Below are 24,606 nucleotides of genomic sequence, written 5' to 3'. Positions count from 1 at the left end.
CCACCCAGGAGGGATGGGGACACTGGAGGTGCTGACCTTGTGGAGGCGTGTCGGATGCTGTCCCAATTTCTTTCTCAACTCAGTAGACGTTACTGAACAACCGCTTTGTGACAAACACGCACCCCGTTTCCCCCAGCTCTCGGCCCCTCAGTTTTACAGTTTGTAAACTGCGTGGTTTTGGTTTCTGTTAAATTCCTCAAGGATGCGGGCCCATTCTTCCTGTCTCCCCACTTCCGTACCTGCTGTCCCTCTGTCATTCCCTCCCTCAGAATCCAGCTCAGTGGCTGCCCCCTGCTCTGAGAAGGTTCTAGAAAGTTTCTGACTTCCTCAGATGGCATCTCTCTGTCTTGCTTGAGCGCCATGTTCACGTGCTGGTTTCTCCGCTCTCATGTTGGGTGTGGTTCACTTATTTCCACGTCCCTTAGGATAACAGCGATTTGCAGCTAATATTTATCGGGCACGTCAATGTGCTGTACTATTCTAGATGATTCTACGTGTGTCATCTCAGTAATCCTCACAGCAGCTCTGTGGCCCCATTTTGTAAGTGGCGAGACTGAGGTATGGAACATCGGGGTCTCCAGCCCAGTGGTTCTCGCTGAGGGGGGTGATTCTGCCCCTCACGACATCCGACAATATCTGAGGACCCGAGGACATTTTTGTTGTCACAGCTGGGGGTGTGGTGCTAGTGGGTGGAGCCCAGGGATGCTGCTCAGCATCCTACAGCCCACGGGACGGGCCCACAGAGAGCCGTCCTGCCCCCACGTCCGTGGAGGAGGAGAAGGAGCCTGGCTGCCCACCGGCTGCGAGGGGTGAGTCAGGATTCAAACCTGGTGTCCTGGCTTCCAAGCTCAGATTCATCTGCCCTGTGAACTCCCCAGGGAGGAATGGCTCGGTGTCCCTGTTTACTGGTCCTTTGTCTTCATTTATTTCACAGGCACCTTTTAAAAGTGCCTTCTGTGTGCAGGGCACTAAAGTCTCAAAGTGAGGTGTGATGGGCAACAAAGAGCGGTGTTGCTGAGCAGGCCAGTGGCCCCAGGAAGAGAGTTTCACTCTGCGGTCAGCCTGTTGCCCGAGGGGTTGGCAAGAAACTGCTCCTTCCCGGCAAGACACTGGACCTCCTTAAATCCAGGGAGGCCTTAGGACACGGTTCCAGATCCTGGCCTCTTGGTTCACCCTCTCCCTGATTAAACCGTCTAATCTCGCCTTCCTCACCGACCTGGCATCGCTCGCTGAGGGGAACTGAGGGCACCGTTGTCCTCGGCTCTGCTGCGGGCCCTTCCCCCACGTCTGCGAGCCCACGAGGTGGGGACGTTGTCATCCAGTTTTAGGAACACCGAGGTGCAGAGCTGGGTGGGGGCCCGGGCCAGCACCGGTTCTGGATACACGCCCCCCCCCCAAACTCCTGTCCCCCCTCCCTGGGCTCCTCATTTCAGCCCCTTCAGGGCTCACAGTAGATGCCCTCACCCCCCGCGTTTGATCCGTCACCCAATCCTGACGGGTCTGCCTTCATGCTCCAGCCTCCTCTCCACTGCTCAGCACGCTGTCATCACCTCGGCAGAGCCTCCTGACCTCTCCCGCCTGCTCCTCCTGCCCCTGTGATCTGCTCTTCAGGGAGACCCCGAGCGTCCAGTTAAAATGCACAGGATCCCATCCCACTAACCCTCCCCCGTCCCACTGCCCTAGTGCAGCGTCTCAGGGATCCAGCCTCGCCTGGTCTGACTGTCCTTTTCTCACCTTCTAGAAGCATGCCAGGCTCCTCTTGCTGTGGCCCCTTGCACCTGGAGTGCCCTTTCCCCCAGGCATTCCCCGAATGTCACCTCCCTGTCCCCATTCCTCCATCCTCACCACGGTCCCCTCCCCCGTGGCGGTGGTCGGAGGCTGGAATTCGTGTCTGCTTGGTGCTGTCTGCTCCCTCCTTTCTGCAGTGGACGTCCAGTGTCATCTGTCTATTAGTACAGTGCCAGACATACAGTAGGCACATAATAAATACTCGTGCAAGGCCGAGGGGATCAGGGGTTAACTGGCTCACTCCTCCACACAGGCCCCAGAAGATGTCGCAGGGATGCGACTCCTGCCATGTTGGGCTCACAGTAGCACCTTCACTGCTTTTGTCACTGAGCCGGAGGGACAGGACTCTCCTCCCGTCTCCTTTGTCCCGTCCTGGGGGACGCCGGCGTGTGGGTGACTCTGTCCTGCTGCTGTGAGCGCTGGCCGAGCCCCAGCTCGTCTGGTCCTGTTCCTGCCGCACAATATGTGCTCCTGCACGCTCCCGCTCCCCAGTGTGCCCGAGAAGGCTCTGCCCCACTCTCGTGTACATATATCTTCTCGCTGTGGAGCATGCAAGGTGATTTATCATCTCAGAGTCACGTCTGCCCACCGGGAACATTCCTGAGGAGGCGGTAGCTTTGATGTCACCCAGGAGGGAGTCTCCTTGTACCGCTGCACTCTGCGTGTTGCGGGGGAAGGCTGGCGGTGGCCTCGCCTGGACAAAGGCCGTCTGGGCGCCCATCCTGGGTGGCTCCAGCCAAGTCTCCTTTGTTAGGGTCCTGTTTCTTCTTCAGCCCCTGTTTTTAGGCCCCTGGGCCGCTTGTCTGGATTCAGAGGGTGTCTCAGTGAACAGTCCCGCCTCTGTGCACGCAGCTGCCCCCAGGCTCCAGGTGCCCACGCTGCTGGACGCTGCATCGCAACGGATGCTCCTCAGGCGGGATTCAGCCTGGTTTGGGAGTCAGTGGGGCAGTGGCCTCTTAGGATGCTGTGCTTGAGTTGGTGTAACTACCCCGGGGTGGGACATGACAGTTGTCCTGGGCAAGGGCCTTCCTGGCATGCTGACTGTCCCCATGGTGACCGGGGTCCCCAGGGCTGGGGGCCCTGACTGTCCGTCCCCCATGATGAGCTCCTCATGGTCAGGACATTCTGTGTAGGTTCAAGGCCAGGGAAACTTTTAGTGTAAAAATCTAATCATCTTTTCTGTTCGTGGGAGAAAGTTTAAAATCAATTCTGGCTCTTCTCTGATTCTGTTATAAAACACGCTCATTACTCCAACTCTACGTTTTGTCTTGAATTCTTCTGCCAGAGTAATGGTGTTTCCATCATCCTGTGATACACTAATATACTAAATAAACGGTCCCGAGCCAAAAGCCCTATGCCTCCGTCAGACTGGAAACGCTGCGCGCGTTCTGAGCCGCGCTCTCACGCTGCCGGGTGACGTTCCCCTAATACATGGAGAAGTCAGGTTTGCCAGCACCTCCTTCAATTTACGGGATTAAAGCCCCACTTCGGAATATTCCTCGTCAAGTTGAATTTAGTCCTTAAACCAGAGAGTTAATTATCATCTGAAATAAAAATCATTACCTAGCCTATAATTAAAATCTCAAAGAAAGCAGAAACAGAATCCTTTCTTAGGAAATTGTACTTTTCAGATATTCAGGATTACTTCAAGTTTTTCTCCCTTTAGCACCTTTCCAAGTCTTTCCATTTAGCTCTTTCTACAGATTCCAACCTTTCTCTGGTACATTATCGTGAAGCCAGGGCATTATTGCTTCTGGGTGTCTTCATTTTCCATTAAAATCATATACTGAGAGATCTCGGTGTGGATAAATTTAACTAGGTATCCCCTGTCCTCTTCCATGAAATTCTTTGCCCCAAATGCTGGGGCTTTTGACGGACAGAATTAGCGTCCTCCTCCCATGGTCAGCGCGTGTGTGCACAGCCGGCCGCCGGGGACAAGGATGATCCTCAGATAGGCCTGCGTTCCTCCTCGGGGCTTCTGTGACAACAGACCACAAACTGGGTAGCTTCAAACAACAGAAACAGTTTCTCCCACAGTTCTGGAGCCAGAAGTCCAAGATCTCGGTGTCAACAAGCTCGCTTTCCCCCGGGAGGCTCCAGCGGACCACCCTTCCTGCCTCTCCTGGGTTTCGGAGGCCTCAGGTGTTCCTTGGCTCATAGATGTGCCCCTCCAGTCTCTGCTTCTGTCCTCTGACTGCCTTCTCCCTGTGTATATTGTGCCTTTGTCCAAATTCCCCTCTTTTTATAAGGACACTCGTCATTGGTTTAGGACCCACCGTAATCCAGTATAATCTCATTTTAACTTGACCCCAGGACCTATTTCCCAATAAGGTGGCATTCACAGGTACCAGAGGTCAGAACTTGAGCGTGTGATCTGGGAGGACGCAATTCCACTTGCTTCAGGGCTTCCGGTGGTCGGTGGTGGTGACCACTTCTTGTCAACATGCTTGTGGAGCTTCTGCTGAACCAGAGGGTGCTCCTGGGCAGGGGACAGGCTTCTGTGGTTTATTTGCCTTTAGACTTCTGAACACAAGAGCACGGAAGTTCCCCACGTCCCACCCAGCCAGCTTCTCGGAGGTTGGGATAGCTGGGTGCAGGGCCTGCGTCAGCAAGGAGCAAAAGCATACACTGAGATGTCTGACTGTGGCCGGTTAAGTGACCCAAGGACGTGCCACATGCAGTCAGGACCTCCCTGTGATGTCACACCATGCCAGGATGGGGCTCCTGGCTGGGTCCTGCTGGGTCCCCGCAGTGCAGGCTGTGGGCGTCCGGGGCGTGTGCCTGTGGAGAGCAGCTGCTTCTGCAGAAACAGCCAGAATGTGGGCTCCGTGACAGCAAGGACTGGGCTTCCCCGTTCACCCGTCAGCTGGTGTCCTGCGGCTGCTGTTACAAAGTGCCACAGACGAGTGGCTGAAACAGTACACATTTCTTCTAAGTCCCTTCTGGAGGCTCTGGGGGACTCTCTCCTTTTCCAGCCTCAGAGGCCGCCTGCACTGCTTGGCTCATGGCCCGGCCTCACCTCACTCCAGCCTCTGCTCTGTCCTCACAGCTCCCACTGCTGACCCTCATGCTCCCCTGTGCCTCTTGAGGACCCTTGTCATCACCTCAGGCCCCCAGTCATCCAGGACAAGCTCCCTGTCTCAGGATCCCTAATTGAACACCCCTGCGAAGTCCCTCTGGCAATGTGAGGTCACAACCTCACGCTTCGGGGTGTGGGACATGGATGTCCTTGGGGGCTTCCTCATTCTGCTGACCACACTCCCGGCTCCCACCAGTGTCTGGCACCACTTGGCACTCGTAAATATTTGTGGGAAGATGAGTAAGCGAGGCCTTTGCCATCGGCACCGTGGTGGGGGCTGGCTGTCCCCCACCGTTTCTCTGGAGGCACAGCGTGGCGGGCCATCGGGCATTGCTGGGAGTCCAGTTTGAGCCCCTGGCCCGAGAGTGACAGCCCCAAACTTCCCCAGGGAGAGTATTCTCTGCTCGCACCCACTGCCCGTTGCCCCCTCCTGAGCTTTCCCTGGTGCAGACAGACAGACATCTCTCTGTCACACTCCCGGGGTGGGGGGCCTGCGGGGCCAGGGTAATGAGGCGAGGCAAGGCTTGCTCCATAGAGCTGGCCACGCACAGCTGGAGGGAGGGAGTTTGTGTTAAGGAGGGCACTCTGGCTGTTCTCCTGACTCTGGGTGAATAGGTGCTCTTTTTTCTGGACATTGATCTGTCCCAAGGAACTCTCTCTCCTCCCAGCACCACGCAGGAAGAGGAATTCGAGCCATCGGTGGGGGGTGCTGAGCTGCTGTTTGCATGGGTGATTAAGGCTTTAGTTAGCATTCCAGCTGAGTTTGGACACGTTGCTGTTTGAGAGTTGGCGCGGTTTCCCTACGAACTGATAAAGGAGTGGGGCCGCCTTTCCAGCCCCGCTGCACACAGCTACCAGGTTTACCTTCCACCCATAGGTCGTCTTCCGCACGGTCAGCAGGAGCATGCCCAGACCCTCAGCCTCCCTCCCTCCCTCCCTCCCTCACCCACCCCTTAGTGCCATGCCCACCAGCAGGGGCCGAGCCCTGTGCCTCCCTTTCCCCCAGGGTGCAGGGCTGGCCCATCCCCACCTGCCCATCCCCTCTCTCTAGGAGACTTTCCCAGGCCCGCCCTCGCTCCCTCCCTCTGATGTCCCTGTGTCCTTAGAACTAAATCATGGTCCTATGTCCGAGATGTCCTCCTGGAGCTGGTTCTTGAGATAGGTAGGACGGACGTCCTGGCCGAGAGGCTGGCCATCCCAGGGGCTCCCCGGGGGACCTCTCCTAAAGCTGGGGGCCTCTTGACAAGGCTGTTCTCAGGCTGTGTAGCCCCCCCCCCATGGTCCCTGGAGAGTGGCAGCTGCAGGAGCCCAGAAGGGCACACGGGAGCCCTGGACGACCCCATGTTGGGACTCTGGCTTCTCAGTGTGGGTTCGGGCCCCAGGGCAATGTGAAGGCTGCGTCCCATCAGCACCCAGGGCACATTGGCTGGGGCCCAGGCTGCCCAGGTCAGGACCCTCCTCCAGGTTCTGCCTCATCCAGGGTCCTGGAGCCTCCTGAACCCAATATCCAATATCCTTCTGAACCCATGACCCCGCCCGTCCCCTGGCTCAGGAAGACCCTGCCTTTGCTTTTAGGGGGCTGGAAGCGTCTTGTTGAGGGAGTCGAGCTGGGGTTCTGGGCGTCAGGTCCTGGTGGTCAGCTCGGCTGACCCTCCCCCAGTGCCCCAGACATCTCATGTGCACATGTCCAGGGCCCCCTCTGGTTGGCCTCCTCCCGCCCCAGTCTGGCAGCCAAGACTCTTGAAATCCACCTGTGTTGTGTTCATTTGGCACCTCCTGGGTCCTCAGCTGCTGCCAGCTGGGGCACCCCACAGGCCTCGGGGACAAGAGGGCGCTTTCTCTCCAGCGGCTCCGGGTCCACTGAGGCTCGAGAGATGCTGAGAGGTTTAAGGGGCACTGCTTTCTCTGGGGGACTGTCCCCAGAAGATTTCTGCTGAATCTGGCTGGTTCCCTCGGTGTGTTTAGGATTTGTGGCCGTTTCCTGACTGCTGTAATAAATGACCACAAACCAGGGGCTTACCACGATAGAAGTTAATTCTCTGTTCTAGAGAATTAGAGACCAGAATTCTGACGTCAAGCTGCCGGCAGGGTCGCGCTCTCTCTGACGGCTTCAGGGGAGGGTCCTTCTTGTCTCTTCCAGCCTCTGGTGGCCTCTGGCGTTCTTGGCTTGTGGCCCCATCAATCTGTGCCTCTGTCCTCACGTGGCCTCCTCTTGTCTCTAAACTCTGCCTGCCCTTCCCTCGTGAGGACATGTATGATTACAGAGGGCCCACCCCGATAACGAGGGTCTTCTCATCTCAAGATCCTCACATGAGGCGATCTTCTCTCTTGCCGTCTGAGCTGATATTCCCAGGTTCGGGGAATTAGAGCCTGGGCATGCCTTATAGGGCCACCGTGTAGCACACTTCAGGGTTGGTTCCTTTTTCCCCACCCCCCCCCCGCCCCCACCCAATGATGGGTGTGAGGAGAGGGAGGGTGGGGAGGACAACCGTTTTCTGAAAGGAGGGGTCCCCAGCTGTGGCTCCGGGCCGGGACTGGCGGGCCAAGGGCTGGGATCCTGCTTGAAGCCCCAGGAGTTTAAAATGCACACCGACGATTCAGGTTCACCCGGTTCCTCCCCTCCAGTGTGTGGGTGACTCCTGTAAGGAAACCGAAGCCGTGCGTAAGCTGGTTGTTATTCTTTGCTGCCGGAATGCATTTTTTATTTGTATTTTTAAAAATGGGTGTGTCTGGGGCTCTCGGAATTTACTTCGAAGACAATAATGAACTCATCCCAAGAAGGCCCCACCTGGGACAGGTGGTGTGGACTTCCGGCTTCCCCTCCCTCCTGGTGGGGCGTCAGGGGGGGTGAGTTGGGGGTCAGGGTCTTTGCAGAGGCCTCTCCTGGCTGCTGGCCCCATGGGGGTGAGGGCTCCGGGGCAGAGCCGGTCACCAGGAGGTGAGACCATCAAACAAGTTTGAAACTTGGGAGGGGCCATAGGAGGTGATGGAAGCAGAACTGAGAGGTTGGAAGGTTGGAAGAGAGCTGGGGCAGGGGAGAGGGGCTGTAGGGGCCAGGGCTGGACAGGGGAGGCCTCCGTCTCAGGAAGTCAGTTAATAACGGGGAGTCAGAATAGAGCACCCCATGCCGGGTGCTCAGCTCAGAGCTTCACAGAATTAGCTCATTTCACCGTGATACCAGCCTCCTAGGTGCTGGGGACGGCTCCAGGGCAAAGAACAGAAATCCTGCCTTCAGGGAGGGATTTCTAGCCGGGGAAACTGAGGCACTGGTCAGGAGCTTGCTCTGGAAACCTCTGTCCCCGGCCTCGGTGCTGTGGGGGATTTGGTGAAGTGGATGCTGTTGCCCTGGGTGGATGGAAGGATGGGTGGGCGAATTTTCACAGTGTCTAATTATTTGTGACGCACCCTCCCTTTTTCAGACCCTGCAGTGTACCCTGCCCTTTGTGCTTCCTCGGGTCATGAAGCTGCTGATGGGAGTCAGGCTGTTGGATCCTGTCTTCTTGTTAGGATGCCGGACCCCTCTCTGTATCCTCACGTCCAGTGAGGACGGAGGGCCTGGGGTTGTCTTCAGGTCGGTGTGTTTGTGTCTGAGGACCGACTCTGAATTGTCCGTGTCCGCGTCTCCCGGCGCTACACTCCCTCCGGACACCCCGTTCTCTGCGGGCCACGCGTGTCTTTAATTCTGCCTAAACTTCAGGCCTCAAGTGCAAAGATGCTTCATGCCCGAGTCCTACCCTCGCGGCCTCTGGAAATTCTAGTTTTTCTAGTTCGAAGCCCTTAGCTGTTTCTTAGGACTAGAAGGCAATTGTCTCTTTATTTATTGAAAAACTTAAGTCATCAAATATTTATTCGTCTTTTCCCTCCAGGCCTGAGGGTCTCGGCCCGGCTGTGCTCCCTCTCCCCGCAGGCCTAGGCCTCTCTCTTCCCCCTATCTGGGAGCAGCGTCCAGGGCAAATTCTTGGCAGGCGCAGGAACTGGTTCATGTCAGCATCTCTCTGGTTCCAGCCCTGCCCTTCTCTCCCAGACCTGCCTGGACCATCACAACACACGTGTGCACACATACCGCACACCATGCATACACCACACACACCACCCATGCACCACACACACACACACACCCCCCACAGACATACACCACACACTACACATACTCTGCACACACACCACAAGCGCACACACACACACACACCCCCGATCCTATGCCTTCTCCCTTCCCTCGGCCGTGCCCCGCTTCCCCACCCGTTCTCTATGTAGTGAGGCCAAGGCTCCGTTACCCACTTCTGTGTTCATAGACCTGACCAGGTGGGCGCCTGTCACCCAGTGTCTGGCTTCCACCTGTGGGTCCTGTGCCTCTGCTGGGCCCTCACTGGGCCCTCACTGGGCCTGAGTGGTCTCTGTACTCCTCTCTCCACCTTCCACAGACATTCCTGCAGAGCCCAGCTCAGAGGCTCTCCCACCCTGGCACTGGGTTTCTCCTCTATTTCCCTTAATTTTAAAGAATATTTTTTCGTTGCATACAAGAAGTAGTATGTTTTATACACTGCGCCGAGCCTCAGTTTCCTCGTCTGTAAGATGGGGGCATGTAAGAGTTCCCAGAGCAGGGCGCCGTGAGAACTGTGCAGGGACGGACCCAGCTGGGGTGTGGCCGGGCCTCACCCTGTCCTCTGGAACCCTGTGCTCTCAGCACACGCCTTGCAGGGGAGCCCTTGGCCTAAGCCCCGTGAAGCTGGGGCTTCTCCAGGGGACTAAAGCCCTCAAACCGAGGGTCTTTGGCTCTGGCATTGCAGGCTGGGGTCCCCAGGCAGACAGGCAGTGTCCCCTCACGCTCAGCCCCAAGGGTGGTATGGGACAGGCATCCAGTGACGGGAATGTACATGAGGCCGTGGGGGCTGGAGGGGCCTTGACTCCTGGGAGCTTCTGTTTTGCAGTTAAGAATGCTTTTTCCGGGGTGGGGGGAGGTCCCTTCTGAAATTTCTATGTGGGGTTCTGTGTTTGCAGCCGTGGCCAGGAGGCTGGGCCCTGCGTCTCTCATATCGGGGGACTGCCGCGCTGCATGCATTATTGAGCGAGGCTGTCACTTGGCTCAAGTGAACACGATCCTTGGCGTGGGGCGGGTGCACAGCAGGAGGATGGGGTGTTCTCCCAGGTTTAGAATGACTCAGAGCAAGCATTTGACTCCAAGCAGAACACTAGGACGTAGGGAGAAGCCTAAATTTATTTGGACTGAGAATTCCCAAAAAAGGAAAGATACAATTAAATCTTGATAGTAAGCACATCCGAGAACATTTGTTTTATTAAAGTAATGTTTCTTCTAAGAGCTTTATAAAAAAAATTAAAGATATAGGGCTCACTAAACTTGATCCAAATTATTTACTTCCAGTAAAATGATTTTAAGAATTAAAAACTATCCTTTCACATCTCTTCCCAACTGAGTTCAGTGATGTCAAATTGGTAGCTTGGAATTGGCCGTGACGTGGGCAGGTACATTGTGGATATAGGCAAGTGTCATAGGTGAGGGCTCTCCTGGCGGAGGGCTGGCTGGTAGGATTTGCCAGCACACCACCGCGCAGAAGACACGCTGGAGAAAAAGCCTAAGTTCGTGTTCAAGTGTAAGATAATTCTTCATTCATTACATCAGCATATTTGAATCAACTACGTGAATCATGTAGGTTTTATAATTTTGTACAAGCGTTAATCACTGGCTTGGAATTGGGGAAATCCTGGCATTTATGACTTCATTTCACAGGCATCCGTTGAGTGCCTGCTTGTGTGCCGGGCACTCATCGGGCGCACTCTCCATGTCTGGCGTCTGTCAGGCCCCCTCTCTGTGCTGGGCGGTCATCGTAGGCCCTGTATACACACAGAAGGCATGCATTAGGCATCCTCTGTGTGCTGGATATTCTTAGACTTGGCCCCAAAACAGACGTGCCCCTGCCCCAGAGCCTGCAGAGACAGATGCTAACGAACAGTCGCATGGTGGGTGTCACCCTGGAGCTGGGATGGGTGCTCACTAGACAGGGGAGATTCTGCATCCATCAGAGTCTGCCATGGGCGCCCTGGACCTGGTGAGGCCGGCAGGCGAAGCCTCCTGTTGGGGGGCGTGCCTGAGATGGCACAGCATCCAGGCACGGAGAAGCTATGCAGAGGCCAGGAGAGAGGATGCCAGGCTCAGAGGAATATGGTCACTGTTGGGTTATCATTGTTGATAGTGGTGAGCATGTATGAGTATGTACCTACCGGGTGTGTACAGGGCCACTTACATTAGCCCACTGAATGCCCAGCTGCTGTTAGGCCAGAGACCACGTATGTGCAGTGGGCGAGTGTGATGCAGATGGGGCTGGGCATGTGGCTGAGGGCTAGGCCCCGAGGTGGGGGTAGCGGGTCTTCACGGAGCAGCGGCATTGATTCTAAGCCAGCACGTGGCCCGGTCAGCATTCTGAAAAGCTCTCTCTGGTGTTCTGCGGAGAGCAGGCAGTTTGTGAGGTGAAGAGCGGCTGGGTGCGGAGGGGAAGCCACTGTGCTTGTGCAGATGGGGGCGGCATAGCCTAGGGTGCGGGTGGCCGTGGAGATCATGACACGGGACTCTGGGAGATGGCACTGATGGGGACAAGGGAGAAGGAGGGTGGCTTGCATCCCTGGACAGATGGCAGGACCCTTCCCCATGTGGGTGACCTGGAGGAGAACAGGTTTGGCGAGGGGAAGGTCAGAGTTGAGGTCTGGGTTTGCAGGGGAGATAACAAGGGGAGCAGTGGTTGGAAGGTTGGGTGTGTGGGCCTGGCCCAGTGCTCCACTCCTTACTGGCTGGGCGGAAAAGGCTAGGGAGGAGCGTCTCCCGAGGGCAGAGAAACCAGAGCCTGGCCAGTCACTCTGGAAGCTGGGGAACACAGCCCCGCAGGGTCAGTGCTGCCTCACCTCAGGGCGCTGTGTTTGCAGAGGTCAAAACTTACTATGACTGTAATTTTAGGACAAACACAGAGGGTTGCTATAGTCGATTGAGTGGTATCCCCCCAAACTGGTGTCCAGAACCTCAGAATGAGGCCTCGTTTGGAAATAGGGTCTTTCCACATGTTATTAGTTAAGGCTCTCAAGATGAAATCATCCTAGATTTCAGGTAGACCCTAAATCCAGTGACTGGTGTCCTTATAAGAGAAAGGAGAGGGAGATTTGAGACGCGGGGAAGACCGCCATGTGATGACAAGGCAGAGATGGGACGATGCGGCCACAGGCCAAGGACCACGGGAGCCACCAGGAGCCAGAAAAGGCAAAAGGATCCACTGGGGCCCCCAGAGGGAGCATGGCCCTGCCGACACCTTGCTTCTGGACTTGTGGCCACCAGGACTGAGAGAATAAATGTCTGTCGTTTAAAGCCACCAAATTTCTTGTACTTTGTTGAGACTTAGCTTTATCTGTAGCTTATTTAAAACAGCAGGATCCTTTTGGTGGAGGGACAGAGTAACCCCTCGCATTCATTACACCCTTTCTACGGGACAGCCAGATGCTTGAAAGGCAGCTGGTCGATCCGCAGTGTCTGAACGCGTAGTCCCCGCGTGGCTTGGGCAGGACGAGTCCCGGCTGCTGTCGTCCTCCCGTCCGCATGGGCCGCCTGCGGTTTCCCTGCAGCCGCTAAAAACCGTATCTGGAAGCAAGAGTCCTGGGCAGGAAAGTCACATTCAGATCTTCCGGAATTGAGCAGAGCTCTCCCAGTGGGTGCATGGGGCCTTCCTCTCTCTGGGCCACAGTGGGAGGTGGTCTTTTCCAGGACATCGCAGAGGCCAGGCGAGGAAAGGGAGCCCTTGGGTGAGAGGTCCCTGTCAACGGCGAAGGCAGAGCGAGGAAGCAGTGGTGGCTGGCGGTGGGGACGCGGCGCCTCCCTTCCATCTGGGCGAGTGTTGGACCACCTGGACCAGAGCCCGGATGGGTGGCATGCTGGAACACCTCAGGGCGAGCGCTGTGGGAAGGGCTGTACTGGGCCTCCCTTTGTTCGAGGTCACGGTTCGAGGGGCGCACCCCGCCCTGTGCTCTCACAGCAGCTTTATTCTCCCACAATACGCTGTACTTGGCCACCGACATGCCAAGCTGGAACTTGGAAAGCAAACACTCCCAAATGTCACATATATTTTAAAAGTAGAGATTAGAGAATTTGAAGTCTGTGAAGAAGAACAAATACGCCTTAAGCTAAGCATTTAAAATTAATGCATGGAATTCAAGAAGACTACAGGCCGCCCACCTGGAGAAGAGGCCAGGAGCACTGACTAGCTCGAGTGAGTGTGTGTGAGGGTGTGACTGCGTGTGAGTGAGGGTGTGTGTAAGAGTGTGAGCGTGCAGGTATGAGTGTGAAGCCATGTGTGCATGTGTGTAGACACATGTGTAAGGTGTGTAGTTGTGTGTGTATGCATGTGTGGGCACATATGTGAGGTTGTGCATGTGTGTGTATGTGCACAGCCTGCCTGGCAGAGTGCTGGAACCCAGCCTTATGTGGCCGGCAGGGCACCCTGGTAACCCAGGAGCCGGGCCGGGGGGATGAAATGGTTTCCATGGATGGCGGAGCCGAGGGCAGGGTCTGCCATCCTTTTTCTTTCCCTTCTGAGCGGGTGTGAAACCTCTCTGGCCACACGACCCTGGGGGGCAGCCCCAGCCCAGGTGGATGGCCTGGCTGGGGCCTCTGGCCTCTGCTGCCTTGACCTGCCTGGTTGGAAGCAGGGGGAGGAAAAAGAACCCACCCGAGCCCTGCCTGGCCCCCGGGGTGGGCTCAGCCCTGGAGATCACTGCCCTGCACGGTCGTGATTCAGGGAGACATCCGTGATTTCTGCTTTCCTCCTTGTTTTCACGGGGCTCAGACTGGGCTTACCTCCGCCTAGCTGTTAGGCATTCTTAGGTGTTGCAACCTGGAGGTGAAGATGGGGGGGTCCTTGGGGGAAGGAGAGGAAGACTCAGATTTCTCAGGAGCACCGTTGCTTTCTGATGATTGTTATGCTAACTACGGATCAGTTTCCCCTGCTCCTCAAAAAGCTCATTTGAGATGTTCCCTTGAGGACGGAAAGGATTTTCTTACACTGATCAATTATTGAGCTCGCTAAAATCCACACGGTCGGAGGTCGGCCTCCCTGAGAAACAGACTCCGGGCGGAGATCTACCTTCTCAGGAGCCATGCCTGGGGGCAGGCGGGGTCAGTCTTTCTGGGAAAGCTTCTGGAACCCTCCCATCACTGAGGGGTTAGGCTCAGGGGAGGACACTGGAGCACAGAGGCATTGCCCTCGGGGAGCTCACAGGCCAGTGGGAGAGACAGACATGACTGGGAACCAATTGGAATCCAGCGTTGAACGGGCCGGAAGGTGTGCATGAGAGGCAGTGGGGACGGCGGGCACGGCAGGAGGCCAGCCGAGCAGGTGGCCCTAGGGCGCAGTGTGATCCTGGCGTGCCCAGAGCCTAGGTCAAGGCTCTGGTGTGCTCAGCCGTCCCAGCAGACATGGGTGTGTGGGGTTGGCATGAGGCCGTCTTCTTAGTCTCCTTATTTCTAGGTCATTCTCTCGCAAGAGAGAGCCTGGCTCAGCCAGCGGGGTGTTCAGAATGGGGCTGAATGCTGAGAAGTGTTTGTTGCTGCGCGCTCCTCTGCCATCTGTAGTATGGGGGCCCTGGCAGGCCTGGGGCAGGGGCAGGGTTCGTGTGACTCCGTCACCTCATGCATTTCTTCCTGGAGACCTCCCCAGGGGTGCTTACTGGGAACCCTCTGACCCACCATCCTTAGACTGCCCACCAGCAGCTGGGTGCCGTAGTTCCAATGAGAACATCGCATGTCTGATTTCAGGGACTCTGGGGTGCTTCTCAGAAACGCCCTATCGCGAGCTTCGGCCCCATCTCGTCATTTCTTTTGGTAGCAGATTGTGTCGCTCATGGTTCCGGGCCATGGGGGCTGGTTTTCTCCTCCCTGGGCTGGTAGTGTAACCTCTTCTGGCCTCTGCTCTCGTCCCCAGGGGAGCACTGCGAGGTGAACGCTCGCTCGGGCCGCTGTGCCAACGGAGTGTGCAAGAATGGGGGCACCTGCGTGAACCTGCTCATCGGCGGCTTCCACTGCGTGTGCCCTCCCGGCGGGTTCGAGAGGCCCTACTGCGAGGTGACCACCAGGAGCTTCCCGCCCCAGTCCTTTGTCACCTTCCGAGGCCTGAGACAGCGCTTCCACTTCACCATTTCCCTCACGTGAGTAAGAATTCCTATTGCTGGAGCATTGGGAAAGGGGCCCCTTGGGTCTCACGCTTCTCATCCTTCCAGGTGACAACAGAAACCTCGTCGACTGCTAGTTCTTTGCCAGCAGAGTAGCTCTGCTCAGTGCTGCCTGTAGGCCTGCCTACTTAAATTGCAGGGCCCCATGCAGATTGAGAATGGGGGGATCCTTGTTCAAAAATTAAGAATTTCAAGTTGGCAACAACAGAGCATTAAGCCAGGCCTGGGGCCCTGCCCGACTGCCCAGGCCACACACCCACAAAGCTGGCCCTCGCTGTTCTGGTCCCGCTCACTTGCCAGCACTCGGGCATCTCTGACATGCAAGTGGCCAGAGATGGAGGGAAAAGGGACCAGCCGGCTTGGAATCAGGCAGACTCGACTTGGGTTCCTGACCCCAAGGGGGTGCGGCCTGACCACTTTCAGCTTTGGTTCCTTGATCTGTTAGCACGATGATGCTGGCTTATTGTGTGCTGTGGTCCTTATTTTATTGTTGCACCTTTTTCTCCAAGAGATATAGGCTTAATTTAATTTTTAAAAATCTATCATTTCCACTTTAAAGATTTCTATGAGGTCTAGCTTCGTAGAGTACGGTGGATTTTATATTTGGTCATTTCGTGCCAGTGTTTAGGGGGCCCCTTAGGGCAACAGAGTTTTCTGGTAGGAATGTTGTGTCCTATGCCCTCCTCTGAGCTGCCCTTTGAAGAAGGGGGCATCTCAGAGGAGCGGGCTCCTCTCCTGGGGTCCTGCCTCTGAACGGCTGAGGGCTGCAGTGTAGCCAGCAGGCCCCGTGGAGTGCTGTCGTGAGCCGCACCCCAGAGCGCTTGGCGGGCGAGGCCTGGTCTTCTAGGTAAGTGGCTGGGATGTACCCCTGTTGCCCTGAGACCCAAGGGAGCCGGGAGTATGGGCTGGCTGACTCCAGGGAAAGGATAGCTGGAAGATATGGGTGAGCGCCCTGGGCGACGGGGCGGGCAGGCCCTCCCACAGCAGGCCTGGGCCATTCTGAGGACCGCAGGTGTGTCACAGTGGTGCGTTCACAGTGGTGGTGAGCACTGTGGGGCCGCGTGTGCTCAGTTTGCTCCAGCACACGTTCATGGAGCACCTGTGGTGTGAGAGGCGCTCTGGGTAGCAGGGGCGAATCAGAAATGACTCTGGTCCCTAGGGACCTTAAAGTCGAGCAGGAGGGACCCTCGATGTCCGTGCTGGAGGAGGGAAGCCCTGATTCCTCAGAGCTCACACAACAGGCAGCAGTGTGGAGACTCTGGGTGGGGGGTGCACGGTTACGCCCCGATAAACTGCAAAAGCCAGCTCTGCAGGCCTGGGATGTTGAAATGCGTATGTTCACGCCCGCTGACATCTCTGCCTTGACGTCCCCTGGGCGCCTCATACTCAGCAGATCTGGGAAGAGCCCCTCATCTCTGTCGCCATCTCTCGGGCCCTATCTGTGGGGTGGCCCGAGGCAGTGGGGCCCTCCTTGTCCGCTCCCCTAACGCTCAATCTCAGTCAGGTCCCATGAGTCTCTCGTCCCCGTGTCTCCCATGTCTGGCCACTTCTCCCTGTCCCAGTCTCCAGCACCTTGGCTCCTGCCACCGTCCTCTCTCCCTGGTGGCAATGGTGTGACAGCACTGGTGTCGTCTGCTTTCAGCCTGAGTCAGGTTGGTCCCTGTGTGACAGTCCTGCCAGGCCTGCTGGCCGCCCAGGTTAAAACCCAAACTTCTTTTTTTTTAGTTTTATTTTTTTATTTTATTGAGGTCATAACAGTTTATAGCATTGTGAAATTTCAGTTGTATGTTATTATTTGTCAGTCACCGTACATATGGACCCCTTTACCCTTTACGCCCACCTAGCAACCCCCTTCCCCCAGTAACCACTAATCTGTTCTCTTTGTCCACGTGTTTGTTTATCTTCCACATGTGAGTAAAATCATACGGTGTTTGTCTTTCTGTGTCTTGCTTATTTTGCTTAACATAACACCCTCAAGGACCATTCATGTTGTTGCAAATGGGACGATTTTGTCTTTCTTTATGGTTGAGTACTGTTCCGTTGTATGGATATACCACATCTTCTTTACCCATTCATCCGGTGATGGACACGTGGGTTGCTTCCACGTCTTGGCTGTTGTGAACAATGCTGCAGTGAACATAGTGGTGCATAATTGTTGATTGTTGATTGAATTGTTGATTTCAAGTTCTTTGGATAAATACCCAGTAGTGGGATAGCTGGGTCATAGAGTATTTCTATTTTTAATTCTTTGAGACATCTCTGTACTGTTTTCCATAGTGGCTGCACCAGTTTGCATTCTCACCAGCAGTGTATGAGGGTTCCGTCTTCTCCACAACCTCTCCAACATTTGTTGTTTTTTGTCTTGGTAATTAGAGCCATTCTAACAGCTGTAAGGTGATATCTCATTGTAGTTTTGATTTGCATTTCCCTAATGACTAGTGATATTGAAGATCTTTTCATATCCCTCTTGGCCATCTGTATATCTTCTTTGGAAAAATGTCTGTTTATATTTTCTGCCCATTTTTTGATCGGGTTGTTTTTTTGTTGTTGAGTTATTTGAGGTCTTTATGTATTTTGGAAATTAATCGCTTGTCGGATATATGATTTGCAAATATTTTCTCCCAGTTGGTGGGTTGTCTTTTCATTTTGTTCCTGTTTCCTTTGCCTTGCAGGATCTTTTGAGTCTGATGTAGTCCCATTGTTTATTTTTTCTTTTGTTTCCCTTGTCCAAGTAGACGTCCTATTCGAAAAGATGCTGCTAAGATTGATGTCAAAGAGTGTCCTCCCTATATTTTCTTCTAGGAGTTTTATGGGTTCAAGTTGTACCTTCAAGTCTTTAATCCATTTTGAGTTAATTTTTGTGTGTGGTGTAAGATAGTGATCCACTGTCATTCTTTGCATATGGCTGTCCAGTCCAAACTTCTTAGGGCATGGGGCCCTTTATGGCCTGACGGCTGGTGACCCCTGATTCTGGCACCTTGTGCCCTGTAATGTGGCCGCCCTCACTTCCTCATGGACTCTGGACCTGCCTAGCCTCACACAGGCTGTTTCCCCACCGGCTCCTGACCGCCCAACTCCCACTGCTTCCTCCAGGAAGCCCCCTGACCCAGGCCAAGTGACGCTTACGTTCCCACTCAAGCTGGACAGTCGGGTCACTGTCTGCTTGTTTGCAGCCTTCAGCCCCTGACATCCTTGCTCGCAGGCTCAGGCCACTGTCTGCCTGGACTGCGGCACAAAGGTCCTGATGGGGGCACTCCGTTAACATGGGGGCTTGAATCATCCGCGGGATTTCTGCATTGTGGCTCAGACCTTCTCACTCTGAACGGGCCTCCAGGCAGGCTCGTTGATTGGGGTAGGAACGCACGCCAGAATTCCTGATCCTGGCTTTTGTCCTGGGTGTCAGACGGGTTGTGCTAAAGTCTCCAGAGCAGATGCACATCCTTTGGAAACCTTAAGTGACCACAGGGGACCCCGGCTCATGTTTCTTGACTTCAAGCTCCTGGTGACTGTGCCTGTCATCGTCACCATATTGAGGTCCAGCTCTCTGTCCTTGCCTGTCTACCCACTGGCCTGAAGCTCCTTAGGGGCTTTTTGTCCCATGTTCCAACAGCCTAGTCGCCCAGGGGTCACTGGGTGGCCGGCTGGTAGTTCCGTGCCAACAAGGTACAAGTGCCTGCTGTTCCCCACCTGTGGCCTCCGAGTCGGCCGGGGCCTCGCGCTCTCCCAGGGCAGGCCTCTTTGGCTCAGTGGAGGGTGAGAGGGGGGTTGAGTTGCAGAGGGCGAACACTCTGGGCATTCTGAGTGGCCTGGGGTGTCTGCTGGGGCCTCTGCAGAGGTGGGCAGACCCCTGCGGCCACCCGGGCAGCACCTGGACCTGCCCACCGTGGTCTGCTCCAGCCCCACAGTAAATTCTTGGGCGTGGGCGTCAGCATTGAGTGCAGATGGCGTCCTCTCATTTGGAGTGACTGGTGTCCAGTGAAACACCTCTGGGCTCTGCCCCACTCAGCACCGGGTTCAGTGTGGACCATGCAGCGACAGCACACGGGTTTTCTGCTGAGCCTGGCCTGGCACCCACATGTCGGATCCATTTCCTTCCCACAGGAACCTGGGAGCTGGGTACTGCTCTCATCCCTATCTTATAGGAGAGGAAACTGAGGCACAGAGAGGTTGGGAAATTTGTCCAAGGTCTCAAGGCTGCCAGGTGGAACCCCCGGGTTTGCCCAGGGCCTGCTTGTCCTGATTTGTAGGCATTTCCCATGGTTCCGTCCATCTTCCTGAGTTTCCCTGTGAGCCAGCTTTAATGAAATAGTTAGAGTGGCCCATCCGTGGAGCCCGTGTGCCCCTGGGCCTGTCTCCTGGCTCTCTCTCTGATCCTTAGAGCCATACCCCTTCCCAGGGGCCTGGGAAGAGGGTAGGTGGGAGACGCAGCTCTGCTTGGCTCTCCAGGAGGCAGCAGCGTTTGACTGGAATCGGTTCTGAGGTTTGGGCCGCGTGGAGGCCCACTGTTTTCGGGTTGTCGTCCACGTTTGCACCTTGGCTCCACTGCTCTGTGAAATGGCTGATGAGGGTCCCTTCCCAGGGCGTGCCTGAGGGCTCGGGGTGTGGAGGAAGCACCTGGCGCCGATGGCAGCTCCCGTTCCTCTGGCTGTAGCATGGGCAAGCGGTGTCACCCCTTAACACAGGCCGTCGAGCACTGGGCCCTGTATGCCAGGCCCTGCGTTCTGGAGCTCTGCCTGCTTGGAACGCAGGGTCCCTGGCCTCTGCCCCCAGCCCTGCACTCAGAAGGCCGCCCCATGGGCACAGCCTCCAAAAGTGAGGCTCCCCCATGGGATCTCTGGCCACGCTGTGTCCCGTGTGACTTGATGTTTAAAACAGTGGGCTTCTGTGGGTGCCCAACTCCCAAATCACAGGCATCCTGTGTTTTCGGTCCTGTGTCTCCATCACATGTGGTACAGCGAATAAGCTGCAGGAGGGGTCCCCGTGGGAGGCTGACCTAGAAGGTGACCAGCAGGCCTGGGGCCGGAGGCAGGCAGGCCCCTGGCAAACCTGCCGGAAACCAGAGAAGGGAGTCTGTGGGCCCCAGACTCTAGAGAAAGTAAAAAGTAGTGTTTAATTACACATCCACGTAAAGTCACGTTATGTCCACTTCCTCGTCAAATCCAGTATTTTTAGACGATTGCATTTGGCAGCAATTTATGGGTGATTTCTGGTACGCGTGGCGATGGCTAAGGCGTCAGGGCCACCGCTGAATCAGTGGCCGTTTTACAGGGAACGACTTCAAAAGCAGAATCATAAGAAACCCTCTCAGGATTTCGACAGAGGAACAGCTACAGCTTGGGGGCTGTGGTTGCTTTGGGGTGGGGCCTGGAAGGTGCGGGGGCCTCCGTTCCTCCGAGGGGCCCCACCGTGAGAAAGGTGGGCCGGGGCACCCGCCACGGCTTTTGTTCCCACCGGTTCTTTCGCGGCCGGCCGCGTCTCCTCTTTCTGGTTTCTGGTTGCCGAGCAGGCTCCGCGTTCCCAGCTGCCGCTCCTCCCCTCCCCGCCCGGCCTTTGTTCTCCCCGCCAGCCTGGCCCCCTCCCCGAGCCTCGGTTCTGTTTCTGGCCTTTCCTCTTTTTACTTGTGCTGCTCGGACCCTCCCCTTGGCCCAGGGTCCCTTCTTAGCTCTCCGTCCCCAGCGTGGACGGGTGCCTGCCCCGAGGGTGGTATCCAGGGCATTCCACGCCCTCACCCACAACAGTGAGGCCCCCCGGACAGCAGCAGGGCTGGCCCGTGAGGCTGGGGAGAAGCCCGGCGTAGAGTTGGCCCCAGGCTTGCTTCAGCGCTCTTCCTCTGCTGCTCCCTCCGCGCTCGAAGCGCCCACTTGGCCATGCGGGTATTTTTTCTCGAGAGTTTGTCATCGGTTCTTGCTGCTTTCTAAACAGAGGGGATTCAAAGTCTGGAGTTTGTGTAACTCAAAGAAAAGGGGCAGATGCCTGAGGCTGGTGCCGACAGACTCTTGGTGCATGAAAACGGATAAACCAACCTTGAATCAAAAGAAGGAATTTCCCCCACTTAATCTCTGATGAGAGAGACAGCCAGCCAGCTCAGGAAGTAGTCCCGAATTCATTCAGGAGGTTTGCCGGGTTCTCTGTGACCACGGCTGTTGGGGAGTCTAAGGACCCCCTGTCAGGGACCCTTGGGTCTAATGGAGCCACTTCCTCAGGACCGTGTGGGTGGAGAAGGGTTTCTGAGGTTTATCTCTTGTCGGAGTAAGTGGATTTTCACTCTTTGAAAGCTTAGAGCCTGACATGTATGTTCATTTTCATGCCTCTGTTCATTCACTCACTCCTTCGTTTATTCAGCACGTCATTATTAAGTGTTACGTGGACCGGACCCTGTTTTGGGCTCCGGGAGGCAGCAGTGAATGAGAGTGATAATGTCGCCCCTTAAGGATCACACATTCTAACAAATAAACACGCAGGATAAACTGAGTGATGTAATAGACTGATGGGGTGGGGCACAATTTAGATAAAATGAGTTAGGGAAAGTGCAATTGGAGTGACCCCTGAGAGATCCACAGAGCCAGGGAACGTCATTCCTGAGCAGCAGGTACAAAGGCCCCAGGGCAGAGAAGAGTGTAGTGTTTGGGAGCAAAAGTACACAGTGTGGCTGGAATGTGGTAGTGGAGACAAGGGGCCCTGAGGTGGTCCATCAACCCCAGCCCCCTTGCACAAGAAGCTGCTGCATCCCGGTGCCCTGGCATACATACGTGGGGCATTTACTTCCCATAGCAGAAGATGTGCTACTTGAGTTTTCCGTCCAAATCTCTCTAATATAGCGGCTGTGTCGTCCTCCTAGAACCTTGTGCAAATGTAATCTTTTCACATTGTATACGCCGTGGAAACCAAATTCCCCCATGGAATCTGGCCTGCTACTTCTAGCAAAGAGCATCGTTAATCAGGTTTTATGGGCTGTCAACTCCTGAGGAGAAAAATGAGTGCCCGGGGCCAGAGTCTTTCTTGCGTGCGCCCCTGGCTCTCACCCTCCGCTGGCTGGGCTTGTCGAGTCTGGGCAGCCCCTCGTTTCTGCGCCCGCCGCCTGCAAACCTTCTGTGCCAGGGTCACTCACTGTGTGACGTCCTTCCGCTCGGCCCCGCAGGTTTGCCACCCAGGAGAGGAACGCCCTGCTGCTTTATAACGGCCGCTTCAACGAGAAGCACGACTTCATTGCCCTGGAGATCGTGGACGAGCAGGTGCAGCTCACCTTCTCAGCAGGTAGGGCCTTCCCTGTGGGAAGGAGCCGCTCTTGGAGCACGTGACAGGCGCTCAGTGGGTCCAGCTCACCCTAATCCTGTGCGGCACCTTCCAGCCCGCTGACGCACTGCTCCCCGGGTTCTACGTCTGGGAATCCGTCCTGTGGGAGAATTGCACGATGCACAAAGATGCTCATTGCGGTATTACTTATAATGCTGAAAATACGGAAGACACAGCTCATGTTTCCAAAGATTGGGGAATCAATGCAGTGTGGTACATTGGTAGATTAAAAACATTTACAAGTCAAACATGTTATTCCAGTTGGTGGAAAAGAACATTTGTCCAGACTGTCAAAAGGACGTTCAGCCTTAGTGGTCTGTTGACCTGTGTTCTCTCTGGCTCACCCCTCTCCCCTCAGGTGAGACCACGACAATGGTGGCGCCGCAGGTTCCTGGGGGCGTGAGTGACGGGCGGTGGCACTCGGTGCAGGTGCAGTATTACAACAAGGTAGGATGGGGTGCTCTTCACGAAAGCCCTGGTGGCTTTTCTGTCTTGGGACGTTTATACTCTGAAATTTAAAAAAAATATGCTGATTGAGAAACTTTTTTAGGAAACGAGCATTTGTTGAGGGTCTGTGTAAATATACCGAAGCCCTGTGCCAGGGCAGGAATACTCCCCCAGGGAGCGCTGGGCAGGGAGACACAGGGACCCCAGAGTCACCCTACACCAGGGGAAGGACCCAGAAAGAGCTTATTCATTGCAGCTGCCTTGGCCCGAGTCATTACTGGTGGCTAAAATTCCAGGCTATTCTAACACAACTCGAGAGCCAAAACCGTCCACTCGTACCTGGATGTAACTGGAGAGTCGGGAGGGTCCTGGAGGAAATGCCGTGAAGGTGTGGGCATTTTTGTTTTTGTTTTATTTTGCTGTTTATTGACTTGTAATTTGGCTTCTTGGTTTTTGCATCAGAACGCCCCATTTTCCATTGTTGTGGTTTTGCCAACGACTTTTCTCCCTCCTGGGAAACTCCAGGGCACCCTCGGAGCTTGGCCACAGCTCCCCGAAGGCCTTCAGGGCTTGGGCTTGAGCTTGGCTGGCGGACGAGGGGCCTCTCTGGGAGATGCACCCTGCCTCTCACATCTACTGCAGTTCAGCTGTGGACAGACCAGTGATTGGCGGCCGCCTCCCACCGCCTGGGCCTGAGGTCCTGCTGGCCACCAGGCCCCTCCCTCTCACTCTTTCCCCAGTCTGTCATCCGCCATCCCTCTGCCTCCTTGGGGTCGTCCCACATGGGCCCCCAGCAGCAATCTCTGCCCCGGGGCTGGGGCCAGGCAGGTTCTGAGCGTGCGTGGAACTCTGCACCTTATTCGCCGGGAGGGCGTAGGAGAGTTCTGGAAGGGTCTGGCTTGCAGATCTCAAGCGACGTGGGGGCTGAGTGCTCTTCTCTGGATTTTGAGGACTAAGGACAGAACGTTCACAGTGCCTGGGAACGGGGTCTGTACATCTCCGGGCTGGGGGCCGTGCCCGATTGCTTGATGAAGGGGTATGTGAGCCAGCAGGGCAGTGGGGTCGGGGCTCAGTGGCTGACAACAGACCTCCGCGGATACAGGTGTATTAGCTGTAACTGCCCTGTCTCAGGCACTGGCATCTTCTCCTTAGTGGGGCCCCCTGGCTTTCTGGGACACGGGTCAGCCAGTGAGAGCTACACCCGCCTGCTGCTCTCCTGGGGACGGCCTCACGTGGCCGTGCAGAAGCAGCAGTGCAGGTCGGCTCCTCAGAGCCTGTGCTCCCGTCTAATCTCGGGGGGCTCGCGGGAGGTCGCACAGTTGGTTTTTTCTCTCCGCGGCGCCTTCACCTACATGACGTGTTCTCCTCAGTTGATACCCCATGGGCCTCTCATACCTGATTTGGCTGCTCAGGAGAATGGCTTCCTACCTCTTGGGGTGTCCCTCGGGCCCCTCCAACTTCACCCTAGGTCGTATCATTTTTGCCATTTCTCTCCCCGCCGCTGGAGAAAGTCTCTCCTTCCAGCCGGCCTCTCACGATGTGGCCCCGGGGGACAGCAGCGTTCTCCTGGGCACAGGTCAGGAGACAGTGCCCGTGTCCTGGAGAGTCAGGAGCCCCCGGGGCAGGGCCACATCCTGTGCACCTCTGTGTCCCCACAGCACGGGGCACAGTCCCTCTGAGCTCAGGGACTGTTCTATCTAACGTCAGGGCCCGAATCTGCCGCAGGCAGCAGGGCGGACGGACGGAAGGGGCCGCCTGCCCCAGTCTCTCTGTTCACGTTG

The 24,606-nt window shown here is 55.9% G+C and overlaps 1 protein-coding gene across 2 annotated transcripts in view; it reads left to right on the top strand.

Annotated features, from left to right (window-relative positions):
* The window catches only part of CELSR1 (cadherin EGF LAG seven-pass G-type receptor 1), a 148,099-nt gene that overhangs the window by 58,944 nt on the left and 64,549 nt on the right, over window positions 1-24,606 (top strand). For both annotated transcript variants that reach the window (XM_023631339.2, XM_023631340.2), the window contains exons 3-5: window positions 14,839-15,061; window positions 22,224-22,339; window positions 22,737-22,825. In XM_023631339.2, the coding sequence (XP_023487107.1) occupies window positions 14,839-15,061; window positions 22,224-22,339; window positions 22,737-22,825 (428 nt within the window). The remainder of the gene's footprint in view (window positions 1-14,838; window positions 15,062-22,223; window positions 22,340-22,736; window positions 22,826-24,606) is intronic.

This window comes from Equus caballus, chromosome 28, assembly GCF_041296265.1.
Source record: "Equus caballus isolate H_3958 breed thoroughbred chromosome 28, TB-T2T, whole genome shotgun sequence".
Classification (NCBI taxonomy): Eukaryota; Metazoa; Chordata; class Mammalia; order Perissodactyla; family Equidae; genus Equus; species Equus caballus.
The sequence above is the reverse complement of the archived record's forward strand: the minus strand, read 5'-3'. Positions and strand labels throughout refer to the sequence as shown.